This window comes from Ranitomeya variabilis, chromosome 2, assembly GCF_051348905.1.
Source record: "Ranitomeya variabilis isolate aRanVar5 chromosome 2, aRanVar5.hap1, whole genome shotgun sequence".
Taxonomy (NCBI): Eukaryota; Metazoa; Chordata; class Amphibia; order Anura; family Dendrobatidae; genus Ranitomeya; species Ranitomeya variabilis.
The window spans coordinates 228,964,533-228,978,516 of NC_135233.1; the positions used below are offsets into that span (position 1 = coordinate 228,964,533).

Consider the following 13,984-nt stretch of genomic DNA (forward strand, 5'->3'; position numbering starts at 1 on the left):
CACTGCAGGAGCGTGATGACGTCATATCATCGCGTACTTGCTGTGTGGCGGGCAGACTGCAGCCGCTGAGATCGGAGCCAGGAGCAGCGCAGGGCAGGAGGACAGGTGAGGATTGTATTTTATTTTTTTAATTTTTAATATATCAATGAGTGATAACTGGACTGTGGGGCTAGTGGGGGGGGGGGGGTTGCTACATTCCATTCCATAGGGGGGCTGTATTACATTCTATGGAGGGCTGTATTACATTCTATGGGGGGTTGTATTATATTCTATGGGGGGTTGTATTATATTCTATGGGGGGCTGTATTACATTCTATGGGGGGTTGTATTATATTCTATGGGGGGTTGTAGTATATTCTATGGGGGGCTGTATTATATTCTATGGTGGGCTGTATTACATTCTCTGGGGGGTTGTATTACATTCTATAGGGGGGCTGTATTACATTCTATGGGGGTTGTATTATATTCTATGGGGGGTAGTATTATATTCTATGGGGGGCTGTATTATATTCTATGGGGGGCTGTATTACATTCTATGGTGGGCTGTATTACATTCTATTGGGGGGTTGTATTACATTCTATTGGGGGGCTGTATTACATTCTATGGGGGGCTGTATTACATTCTATGGGGGCTGTATTATATTCTATGGTGGGCTGTATAATTTTCTATAGGGGGCTGTATTACATTCTCTGGGGGCTACATTATATTCCATGGGGGGCTGTATTATATTCTGTGAGGGAGGATTGCATCATACTCTTTTATGGGGCTACATCATATTCTATGGGGAGGTAGGCTGTATTATATTCTAGATTACATGTATTCTATGTATTAAAATTATTATATTCTATGAGGGGTGATTGCATCATACTCTGAGGGGGCTACATTATATTCTATGGGGAGCTGCATTATACTATATGAGGAGGGCTGCATTGTATTCTATGGAGGGGCTACATTACATTCTATGGGGTCTGCATTATGCTCTATGAGGGGGCTACCATATATTATTTATGCAGGGGCTGCATTATACTATATGAGAAGGGCTGCATTCTATGGAAGGGCTACATTATATTCTGTGGGGGGCTGCATTATGCTTTATGAGGGGGCTACCATATATTATATATGCAGGGGCTGCATTATACTATATGAGGGGGCTGCATTACGTTCTGGGGGTTACATTATTCTTGGGGCTACAATACATTCTGTGGGGTGGCTGCATTATACTCTGGGGTGGCATCATTATACTATATGTGGGCTGCATTATACTGTATCGGCTATGGGGGAATACATTATACTATATGAAGAACTATGGGGAGCATTATATTATGGGAAGTGAATTGTACTACATGGATGACTATGGCGGTGCATTATACTATATGGAGCACTATGAGGAGTGTATTATACTATATGGAGGACTGAGCAGTGTATTTTAATATATGGAGGACTATGAGGAGTGTATTATACTATATGGAGGACTATGAGGAGTGTATTATACTATATGGAGGACTATGAGGAGTGTATTATACTATATGGAGGACTGAGGAGTGTATTATACTATATGGATAGCTGAGGTGAACATTATAATATATGGAAGACTATGGGGTGTATTATACTAAACAAGCAAAATGCTGCCTATTCATCGAGTGATTGGATTGTTTATGTGGGAACAGAAATCCTTGTTCTCAGTAGCACATCACCGATGTAAACTGCAGATGTGCTACTGATAACATGATACTGTATGGGGACAGATTGATCTAATTGTGATTGTTCTGTTCCCTTCATTCTTTCTCAGTTGGTTTAAAGAGGCCGGGAAACAAGTGAACGACTTCACTATTGTCGATCACACTCGTTTAGTGGCCTGAGATCAGCGCATGTAAATACAGCAGAAATGCTTCGCAGGGAGACTAGGCAAGGATGATGACAGTTGTAGTTAGCACCCGGCGCCTGGGAATAGCGCTAACTCTACTGCTTTTCCCAGCCGCCAAAGCATTTAATTCTGGTATATGCAATGATTTTTAGGGTTGATGTCAGCTACGTAATGTCAGCTGCTATCAATCCGTGGTGTAAGTAATGGGGAGGTGTCTATCAGACTCCCTCACTACTAGCCCAGACCTGGCGAGACCCAGTGACTCTGAAGAGCGGTGACGGTAGTAACAATACCGCTCTTCAGTCGCCAAGCTCAGAGCAAGACCTGGAATATCTGAAGAGCGGTGACGACACCTGATGTCACCGCTCTTCAGAGTCACCGGGTCTCATGCTGCGCAGCGGAACCAAAAGTGGCTGTAGGCAAAGTTTATGGAACATCAGAATGAGGTTCTATAGCCTTTGGTCGTCTCAATCCCTTCATTATCTACGAGATCCAGTTATGTAGGTAAAGTAGCGGCTTTTCTAGGTACTGCGACTAAAAGCAATAAATAGGACTGAGCTGTAATGCTGGATACAGCTGTAATTATATGTTATATAGTCGTGTTACACTCCCCTCACTTCTTGTAACCTACAAGTGTACAAAGATATTATACAGTCACCATGTGACAAGTGGACATGTGTAACTTCAAATGCCAGTGCTGAATTTTAGTCCCAGTCTGGCCCTGCCGCCACCATAACAATAATGATTGTACGAGTAATGGTATGATATCGATAGAGAACAGGGTGGGTAGGACACCACTTATCTACAATGTATTGGTTAATAGTTTTTTTTTTTCCCTTGAGTGTACCAGGGGCCATAATATTTAGATTAGGGGTGAACTATAACAAGCATTAATGTCTGGCAGCTTTGGTATATCATTCACATGTTGAGGCTTCAGTTTTTACTGCAGACTTTACAGGCTTTTTTGTTTGAAGGTTCTTTTCTGGCTGAAAAATTGTACATAAATAAATTAATCTCTAAAAAATGAGTTTTTTTTTCTGTGTCAGATTTGGTTGTCAACTTTTGGAGCGTTTTTATTCTTCATTCAAAGATGCCAAAAGGTGTGTTCAGACTCAGTCTCTTTGCCGAATTTTTGAAATGGAAGCTAAACAGAAACTCCAAGGTTTTAATGAAAGTTTCTGCTCAAAATAACTGTGAAAATACCCTAAAGAATTTACATGTTGCTGCTTTTTCTACATAAAGAAAAATGTCACCATGCGTGCGCACAATAGGCTTGTTTCCTACTGAAGGGAATAATAAGGTGCTTTCAAAGAGAGTGTATTGAAGTATTTTTATGTGGATTTTGATGTAGTATTTGCTCCAAAAGCCATGAAAAAGTAATCTGTGAGGATACCCTAAAGCAGGGTTTTATTTTTTTTTTTAAAAATCCCGGCTTTTCAATAAGAAACCGCTTGGAGGAAAAATTAAAAAAATAAAAATATATTTTTTGGGGAGGGGGGGATTCTTAGGCTATGTTCACAGCGTTTTTTTGTGTTTGTTAATGCAAATTTTCAGCTGTGTTTCACAGTACCAGCAAAGTCTGTGATTTCAGAAATCTCGTGCACCCACATTGTTTTTTTTTTCCTGACTGTTTTGTCAAAGAGCTGTGCAAAAAACGCTGCAAAAAAATACAGGAATCAGGTTTTTTTGCGTTTTTGGTGTCAGCCTAATGACGTTTATTTAGATTATTTTTTTTATGCACTAAACTTTGTCAGCATGCACAAGAGACAAATGTACCCTTACCAAAACCCAGCAAAAACACAGCAAAACCTGCTTTTTGTAAGCAGCTTAAATTTGCCTAAAAAAACAAGCTGCAAAAACGCAACATGTGAACATAGCCTTAGAGTGGATTTGCCCAAAATCATCAAACAATTGAAGATTCTTCCTATTCATTTCTATGGTAAATGTAATTTGCGGTTCACATGAGATTTTTTTTTTTTTTCCTTCAAGGTTTTGAAAAAACAACTAATTTAAGAAAAACATATATGTTACTTCTTTGACGCAAATGGTGATTGAAGTCGCTCCAGACTAGGCACTGTCCAATTAAAAGCTGCAAATAAGAATGCTTCGGGAAAAAAAACTTTCACAACCTCTTCAGGAAAAGAAAAATTTCTCATAAAAGAAATGTTTGAATACCTATAAAACACTCCGTGAACTTAGCCTCATAGAATTCTTTCTGGGAGATTCATGGGGTTGCATGAGAAATAATGGGAGCTTACAAAATTTGGGGACTGCTGCAGGAAACCATATGAACCAAAGATTGGTCTAATGGCTGCGTATATTGAGGCAAAATATGGAAAGACAAAAGTCAGAAGTTGGAGATACACAAGTCTTTCTCCCATTATTTCCTAATTCAATGTGCTTTGATATAGGCAGGTCTGACTACAGAACTTCAGATCTATCCGAGCCCTTGAGATTAATATATTGTTTCTATCTTTTTAGAAAAATTAAAGAACAGTAAGATCATCTTCGTGGTTGGTAAGTATCGCCTATGCTGAGGATCGAGTTTCTAGGTCAGGACCATGACTCGGACGCTCCATGCATCATTTCGTATAACAAACACTTGGGATAAGAAGATGATGCACATATCTCAATTACTTAACTTTTAGCATCGCAGCAACTTTTTATTTTTGATCAAGACAATAATTTACTTAATTTCTTCCAACAGCACACAGACCTATAGAATTTCATGGATCTATTCACATATCTGAGAAAATCACTCTGCGTGTGACCCGTTATCCGATTTTGAGCATCAGAATAGAACATACACAATGGGTCTATCTACTGTATGTGCTCAGAACAAAAAGAATCAAACCACTCACATACACGTCTGTGTGAACGTAGCCTAACGTCTTACATGCTGCGGTCGCTATATACCATGACATCTAGGGATTACACAGCCAGTATCAGAGTTCCCTCTCGTCCTAGTCCTTGCAGTAGGCTGTATGTTGCTGCCTGCTCCCCTCCTGACTCTGCTCCGTATCCGTTACTAGCGTATGGCAGCACTTTATGATCGGTGGTGGAATTCGGTCACTTCATCATTCACTCAGTATTATCACAAGTTTATTTTGTTGTTGATTTCAGGAGGTCCAGGTTCTGGCAAGGGGACCCAGTGTGAGAGAATTGTGCACAAATATGGCTACACTCATCTGTCCACTGGAGACCTACTAAGGGCAGAAGTTTCCTCAGGATCAGAGAGGGGGAAGACCCTGTCTGCCATCATGGAGAGAGGAGAGCTAGTGCCTTTGGTAAGTTCAATATCAAAGTAACTTAGATTTTGCATAGGAATTCGACAAGGAACATTGCAAGTGACTGAATTTGTAAAACATGGACGAGTGTTGAAAGCTCTGACCTGCTTGTCAATGTGTTCTTCCTATTTTCCACTAGGTGGTGCTGTCTTCACATTATTCTGTATAGACTCTAAGGCCGGCGTCACACTAGCGAGTTTTACGGACTTAAGAGCGCAGAAAATACGTCCGTAAAACTCGCCAAACAAACGGCACAATTATTCTAAATGGGTCTGGTCCTATCAGCCGTATATTACGGATCCGTATTATACGGCTTTCTACGGCCGTGCAAAATCGCAGCATGCTGCGTTTGTCAGCGTATTGCGCAAATAATACGCCAATGAAAGTCTATGGGGGCGAGAAAAATACGGATTCCACACGGACCAGCAGTGTGACTTGCGAGAAATACGCAGCGGTGTTAGTGAAAAGCCGGTAATTCAATTGCCGGCTTTTCATTTCTCCTTCCCCAACCCGACAGGATATGAGAAACCATCTCATATCCCCTTTTTTTTTTGCATATTCCACACTACTAATGTTAGTAGTGTGTATGTGCAAAATTTGGGCGCTGTAGCTGCTAAAATAAAGGGTTAAATGGCGGAAAAAATTGGCGTGGGCTCCCGCGCAATTTTCTCCGCCAGAGTGGTAAAGCCAGTGACTGAGGGCAGATATTAATAGCCTAGAGAGGGTCCATGGTTATTGGCCCCCCCTGGCTACAAACATCTGCCCCCAGCCACCCCAGAAAAGGCACATCTGGAAGATGCGCCTATTCTGGCACTTGGCCACTCTCTTCCCACTCCCGTGTAGCGGTGGGATATGGGGTAATGAAGGGTTAATGCCACCTTGCTATTGTAAGGTGACATTAAGCCAGATTAATAATGGAGAGGCGTCAATTATGACACCTATCCATTATTAATCCAATTGTCTGAAAGGGTTAAAAAACACACACACACAAAAAAGTATTTTAATGAAATAAACAAACAGGTTGTTTTAGTATTTTATTGCTCTCTCAATCCATCCGGAAGACCCTCGCTTGGCAAAATAATAAACCAACAATATACATACCTTCGGATGAACTGTCAGGTCCCACGAAGTAAATCCATCTGAAGGGGTTAAATCATTTTACAGCCAGGAGCTGCGCTAAAGCACTCGCTCGTGGTTGTAAAAACCCCGGGTGCTGAAAGGAAAGCTGGGTGATCTGTACTTACATTGAGTTGCGGTGAGGCGCCCTCTGGTGGATGTTCTCATGAACTGCAGCCTTGGAAAAGTTCCCACGCTCGAGTTCATATGAGTTCATCCACCAGAGGGCGCCTCACCGCAACTCAAAACAATGCAATGTGTCACCTGCAACAGGTCAGTGCGGTGTAAGATTTTTCCATGGGGGGGGTGTTAATGTCCTGTTTACATGGCTTTTGTTGTTATTATCGTGGTACGTGTCATTTACTCATTATTCTAAGAAAATCGTGCAATAATAGCAAATCTTCATGTTCTCAAGTGTCTCTTCCTTCCCCAGGACACCGTTCTGGACATGTTGAGAGATGCTATGGTCGCCAAGGCTGACACCACCAAAGGATACCTCATAGATGGATACCCCCGTGAGGTTAAGCAGGGAGAAGAGTTTGAGAAGAAGGTAAGGAATGTTTTGTCTCTTACCATACTTTCTTGTAACAGGCCAATTCCTACATGTTTAGATGCATCCAGTCTTGAAATAAGCAGAGCTAGGTCAGGTCATTGCCAGAGTAAAAGCACAATCCTGCTGCCCTCATCCCACGTAAGAAGGTAGAGCTGGTTTTGGTGCCCATATCCATCTAATATGTCCAAGAATTATCCCAATTCTCATGCTTTGTTACTTGCCATCCACTAGTTTTGAGGGGTGGAGGGTTCCTCTTAGCAAGCATTCTGCCAGTATTATAGGTACTACTACAGGTATGACTACAGCCTGGGCAAAACAATATTTTCAGCTGTCTTGGGCACCACAGCCAAAGCGCAACTGCAACCTCTGCACCCGCAATGGCATAGTTAGGGTACCGTCACACAGTGGCATTTTTATCGCTACGACGGCACGATTCGTGACGTTGTAGCGATATCGTTACGATCTCGCAGTGTCTGACACGCTACTGCGATCAGACACCCTGCTGAGAATCGTACGTCGTAGCACATCGTTTGAAACTTTCTTTCGTCGCTGGATCTCCCGCTGTCATCGCTGGATCGTTGTGTGTGACAGCGATCCAGCGATGCGTTCGCTGGTAACCAGGGTAAACATCGGGTTACTAAGCGCAGGGCCGTGCTTAGTAACCCGATGTTTACCCTGGTTACCAGCGTAAAAGTAAAAAAAAACAAACAGTACATACTGACCATCTGATGTCCGTCAGGTCCCTTGCCGTCTGCTTCCCGCTCTGTCTGACTGCCGGCCGGAAAGTGAGAGCAGATCACAGCGGTGACGTCACTGCTGCGCTCTGCTCTCACTGTACGGCTGCACTCAGTCAGAGCAGGAAGCAGACGGCAAGGGACCTGACGGACATCAGATGGTCAGTATGTACTGTTTGTTTTTTTTTACTTTTACGCTGGTAACCACGGTAAACATCGGGTTACTAAGCGCGGCCCTGCGCTTAGTAACCCGATGTTTACCCTGGTTACCAGCGAACCTCGGCATCGCTCCAGCGCCGTGATTGCAAAGTGTGACCGCAGTCTACGACGCTGGAGCGATACTCATACGACGCTGCGACGTCACGGATCGTGCCGTCGTAGCGACGAAAATTGCACGGTGTGACGGTACCCTTACCAACATTGGTGTTGGCAATGTAAGGATACTTTAGTCCTGCTCCTAGCACCGTATGGGACCTCCCCAGTCATGCTGTCTGTGGGCAGGGTTTGTATCAATCTTGCCCCTTTCAGCCTGAGACTGCAAACTTGCCAGGACAGTCCCGGCAACTTTTGGATGGTTGGCAAGTGCACAATAGATACACCACCTATACTTCCTGGCAATGAGAATTGGTGATGAAGTTGCTGCATGGTCGCTTTCACAAGTTTTCTTTTTTTCTTAAATCATTTTTATTTGGGGGGGGAGGAATGATCTTCTCTCGTGTTTGATGCCCAATAATAAGTGAATAAAATGCTCGCTTTTTTTTTTTTTTTTTAGCTGCATGATTTGCGCCTGCTAGAAAGCCTGAATACATGTGGGGATACCCTAACAAACAGGCAATCCCTGCATGTATTCAGGCTGTCTAGCAGCAAATTATGCAGCTGAGGAGACAAAAGCTAAATCTCCGAGTACACCCAAATACTCGGAGGACACCCGAGCGTGCTCAGGAAATCTCAAGTAACGAGTATAATCGCTCATCACTAGTTGGCACCCTTGAAATTGTTTCAGAAAAAGTATTTCTTCAAGAAAATTATCGCAATTACACATTTTGTATGTTTATTTTCTTTGTGTTGGAACAACCCCCAAAAAATGGTAAAAAAAAAAGGTAAATTAGACATCATTTCACACAGAATCCCAAAAATGGTTCGGTCAAAATTGACACCTTTCCAAAATTGTGGGTAATCAACTTTGTTTCAAGCATGTGATACTTGTTCAAACTCGCCTGTGGCAAGTAACAGGTGTGGGCAATATGAAAATCACACCTGAAAACAGGTACGCATTGTGGGTCTGTGTGTGCCACACTAAGCATGGCGAACAGTAAGAGGAGAATACAACACTCTGAGGACTTGAGAACCAAAATTGTTGGACAATATTAACAAGGTTACAAGTCCATCTCCAGATATCTTAATGTTCCTTTGTCCACATTGACCAACACAATCAAGAAGTTTACAACTCTTGGCACTGTAGCTAATATCTCTGGATGGCAGAGAAAAATTGATGAAAGGTTACAATCCAGGATAGTCCGGATGGTGGATAAGCAGCCCAAATCAAGTTCCAAAGAAATTCAAGATGTCCTGCAGGCTCAGGGTGCATCAGTGTCATCGTGAACTGTCATCCTTTAAATTAAATGAAAAGCTATGGCAGTAGACCTAGGAGTACCCCACTGCTGACACAGAGACATAAAAAAGCTAGACTGCAGTTTGTCAAAATGTATGCGAGTAAGCCAAAATTTTTCAGAGAAATCATCTTGTCAACAGATGAGACCAAGATAGAGCTTTTTGGTAAAGCACTTAATTCTACTGTTGACTGAAATCTGAATGAGGTCTACAAGGCAAAGAACACAGTGCCTTCAGTCAAATATGGTGGAGGTTCAAAGATGTTTTGGGTTCTTTTGCTGCCTTTGGCACTAGGTGCCTTGACGGTATGCAAGGCAGGGCTGTGGAGTCCGTAAGCCACAGTTGCAACTCCGACTCCGATTCCTGGATTTTATCAGGTTCCGACTCCGGCTCCGACTCCTTCATAAATGGCCAATTCGTAACAATAAATTTACTGTTGTAAAATATTAACATCGTGCTTATTCAGTTTCTCACCATCATATAAGTAATCAGACCACTTAGAGCAAAAACTATATTTATTAGAATACAATTAGAATATAGCAAATAACTTTTATAAACTTTTCTACTCTTGTAAGTAAATATGCAATAAACACTGTTATGCAGTTAAAAAGAAGAAATTTATAAATTTGTCCTCAGAAAAAGTATTGCCTCTGTCAGATCCTCCTTCATGGATGCCCTCAAATCTGATCTAATTATTTTGAGAGCAGAGAACAACCTCTCTACACTAACTTGGGTTGGTGGCAAAGCAGTAACCACTCGGGCAACATCTCTGACAATGTCAGGATACAGAGGAATCGCTTGTTGCACTGTTATTTTTGATGAACGGTCAAATTTCTCAATTTCTTTTAGTGCACATGAAAAATTCTGCTGAAATGTACTGGCTGTGTTCTTTGATGGGGATGACTCTTCTTCTATGCGGGAACGCTTTGCACGGTCCTTGTGATCCAAATATTTTTTGAAGTTAAATTCTTCATCAGTTGATGAGGGTGAAGCTGTGGCAGGACGACCAAATTCTTCTTGTTCCTCCTGACTGTTCTGCAACCCTTTCATCCTTACTGCTATTTCAAACAGCTTCTTTTCCTTTAGTTAGCTGTTGATCATCTAGAAGAATCCGATGCATTGGGTCTACATAAACAGCTGCCAAAAGAATGTTATTTTGTAATAGCTCCGCTCTCCGTTTCATTGATGTAGCAATGCCACTTGCAATTAACCATCCTCTTTGGGACAGGCGAAACATCAGGTTCTTCCACGCCTTTAAGAAAATACCTGGAGTTAAGTCCTCTGCTTGTAATTTTTTTAGTCACTGTAAATGGGTGCTCTAGCAATTTTTCCAGCTCAGTCACCTGATTCCACTGACTTTCATTTAGCGTCAGTTGAGGGTTAGCCATGTCTACAAGAAAGGTTTTCCGTTCAACCAAGCGCTGAATCATTAAGTAAGTACTGCCCCATCCTGTGGCTTGATCAATAATTGCCCCTTTTCCAGCACGTCTCTTCAAAATTGAGTCAACTTTAGGGGTTCTGGCAACAGTAGCCAATTTTCTCACCTTGCCAATCAGTGCAGCAGCATGTCCTGCTTGCAGACTGTCTCTTATAGCTAGCTGTAGCATATGCACAACACAGCGCATGTGATGAATGAAAGAACGTATTGACACAGTTTCAACAAGATCATCTAAACTATCATGTTGCTGTTCATCTGAAGTAACTTCAGTTTGCTCCTCAGTTACAATACTGTGTTCCTCTATTTCAAACATTTCTGTGTCTGTGGACCCAGAATGTTCTTCTAGCTGCTGGTCACCATCATTACTCTCATTCATTAGCTTAATAGTACTTATCATATTTGAAGCATTGTCAGTTACGACAGAAAGAACTTGCTCTTTTTTAAGTTCATAGTCTTGCAGAACCTTTTCCACCAAGACCTGGAGAAACTCACTGGTGTGATGAGCTTTGGTGTCTTTTACTGCCAATGTCTTGGTAACTGTTTCATTTTTGTCACAAACAAATCAGACATTGATGGCAAAATAGTTCACTCTGTGACGTGTGCAGGCATCCATTTTAAGGAACAGAAAGCGTCCCTTGAGAGGTTTTTTAAGTTCTTCCTTTTGTTTAAAAGCTTCTTCGATTACTAATTTTCTAATACTCTCTCTCTCCAGAGAAACACCAAGCTTGCGGGCCATTTCCCCATTCAGACACATAAAAGCTGGTCGTGAAAATAATGAAATAGGCACACTATCCTTTACAACAAGCTCTATGATCTGTTTTTTAAATGTATCTACTGTCATTGTCACAGTAACTTTGTCACTGACAAAATATCTTGCAACTGATGGCTGCAAAGTTCTCTGCTCCTTTTTTTGGCTGGAAGAGCTGGGCACTAGTTCATTGGTTTGGATGCAGTCTTTCTCATCCACTGCTTTCAGTACTTCTGGATGAAAGCACTGTAAATGTCTCTTTAGATTAGAAGCTCTGGTAGGAGCATTTTTATCTTTGCCTGAATATGCACTGATCTTGGCTTCACAGCATTTGTTTTCGTCTGGATCATTTGTCATACACTGACAGGCATAATGTTTTCTATCTTGAATGATGGTGAAATGTTCAAATACAGCTGATTTAATGTGACGCTTCTTTGACATTCTCAGGTTTTTAATTCTGCATTCACAATCCAAATGACAATTGTTTTTCCTAAAAACAATTGCACAAAATTATTGCCAGGTCGTACAACTGATATAGTGGTCAGTAATACTGTTATTCCTCATGTACTCACAGTTAACTGATGCAAAGTTTGTTGAAAGGATAATACTTCTTACAGTCTTCCTCTTCTGAGTAGCATCTGTGAGATGCTTGGAAGATGCACACCTAGTAAACATCTAGTCTAGAGGAGGAGCTTTGCTACTATGAATTTGCAACACATTTTCACTTTCAGTTTCATATATTGTAAGTAGGGGGGTTGGGGCAGCATGAGGTTAACCAAATATAAGATTAGATAAGGGCAGTGGAGAACGGTGACACACAAGAAGTAAGGGTACCATTACACTAAACGATTTACCAACGATCACGACCAGCGATACGACCTGGCCGTGATCGTTGGTAAGTCGTTGTGTGGTCGCTGGAGAGCTGTCACACAGACAGCTCTCCAGCGACCAACGATGCCGAAGTCCCCGGGTAACCAGGGTAAACATCGGGTTACTAAGCGCAGGGCCGCGCTTAGTAACCCGATGTTTACCCTGGTTACCATCGTAAATGTAAATAAAAACAAACAGTACATACTCACATTCCGGTGTCACGTCCCTCGCCATCTGCTTCCCGCACTGACTGTGAGCGCCGGCCGTAAAGTAAAAGCAGAGCACAGCGGTGACGTCACCGCTGTGCTGTGCTTTACGGCCGGCACTCAGTCAGTGCGGGAAGCAGACGGCGAGGGACGTGACACCGGAATGTGAGTATGTACTGTTTTGTTTTTTTTACATTTACGATGGTAACCAGGGTAAACATCGGGTTACTAAGCGCGGCCCTGCGCTTAGTAACCCGATGTTTACCCTGGTTACAAGCGAACACATCGCTGGATCGGTGTCACACACACCGATCCAGCGATGACAGCGGGAGATCCAGCGTCGAAATAAAGTTCCAAGCGATCTGCTACGACGTACGATTCTCAGCGGGGTCCCTGATCGCTGCTGCGTGTCAGACACAGCGATATCGTATGGATATTGCTGGAACGTCACGGATCGTGCCGTCGTAGCGACCAAAGTGCCACTGTGAGATGGTACCCTAAGAAATGTCTCTATCTCCAGCAGAACTGCTTATCACTGTTGTTCATAGTTTGATAGAACATATATATTTGAGTAACATTTATAAAATTCATATGAAAGTTCAATTATTAAATATTAATAAAAAATTTTTAAAGCTGGAGTCGGTACATTTCTACCGACTCCGACTCCAACCAAAACTAACTCCGACTCCATGACTCCGACTCCACAGCCCTGGTGCAAGGCATCATGAAATCTGATGATTACCAAAGGATTTTGAATCGCAATGTAGTGACCAGTGTCAGAAAGCTGGGTTTGCATCCTAGGTCATGGGTTTTCTATCAGGACAATGACCCCAAACATACTTCAAGGAGCCCCCAGAAATGGATGGAAACAAAGCGCCGGAGAGTTCTGAATTGTCCAGCAATGAGTTCGGATACAAATCCCATTGAACACCTGTGGAGAGATCTTAAAATTGCTGTTGCGAGAAGGCGCCTTCACATATGAGACCATGGGCAGTTTACAACTGGAATTTTGGATTATTCTTTGTTTGCAGAGTTGAGGAGCTTTATGATGGTTATAGGAAGTGATTGATTGCAGTTACTTATTCCAAAGGGTACACTACCAAATATTAAATTGAAGGTGCCGATCATTTTGTCCGGCACATTTTGGGGGTTTCTTGTGAAATGATGTCCAATTTGATTTTTTTACGTACACACAAATGAAATAAACATGTGTAGTTGTAATAATTTTCTTGGAGAAACAATTTCTGGAACAATTTCAAGGGTGCCAACACTTTCGACTATTACTGTATATGGGATGACTTGTGTGGATTTCAGCTCACAGCAACATTTACAGTAGTGACTTACAAAAGTAAAAGTTGCATGACCTGGGAGATGAGGAAATCCTTCAAGATATTTTCTATTGTCTAATATCTTCACTACAGCCTCCCAATAAACACCGTGAACACTGATAAAAAATATAGGAAGTTATCTGGTTACGTTTCAGCAGATTTTGTCCCCGTTCCCACATGGTTTTTCTTTGCAACGGCCCACTCATATCAGGCATTAGACAACCGGTC

At 42.1% G+C, this 13,984-nt stretch overlaps 1 protein-coding gene across 7 annotated transcripts in view; it reads left to right on the forward strand.

Moving 5' to 3' along the window:
- The window catches only part of AK1 (adenylate kinase 1), a 126,770-nt gene that overhangs the window by 108,300 nt on the left and 4,486 nt on the right, over positions 1 to 13,984 (forward strand). For all 7 annotated transcript variants that reach the window (XM_077283884.1, XM_077283886.1, XM_077283885.1 and 4 more), the window contains 3 exons: positions 4,347 to 4,382; positions 4,989 to 5,152; positions 6,702 to 6,818. In XM_077283884.1, the coding sequence (XP_077139999.1) occupies positions 4,347 to 4,382; positions 4,989 to 5,152; positions 6,702 to 6,818 (317 nt within the window). The remainder of the gene's footprint in view (positions 1 to 4,346; positions 4,383 to 4,988; positions 5,153 to 6,701; positions 6,819 to 13,984) is intronic.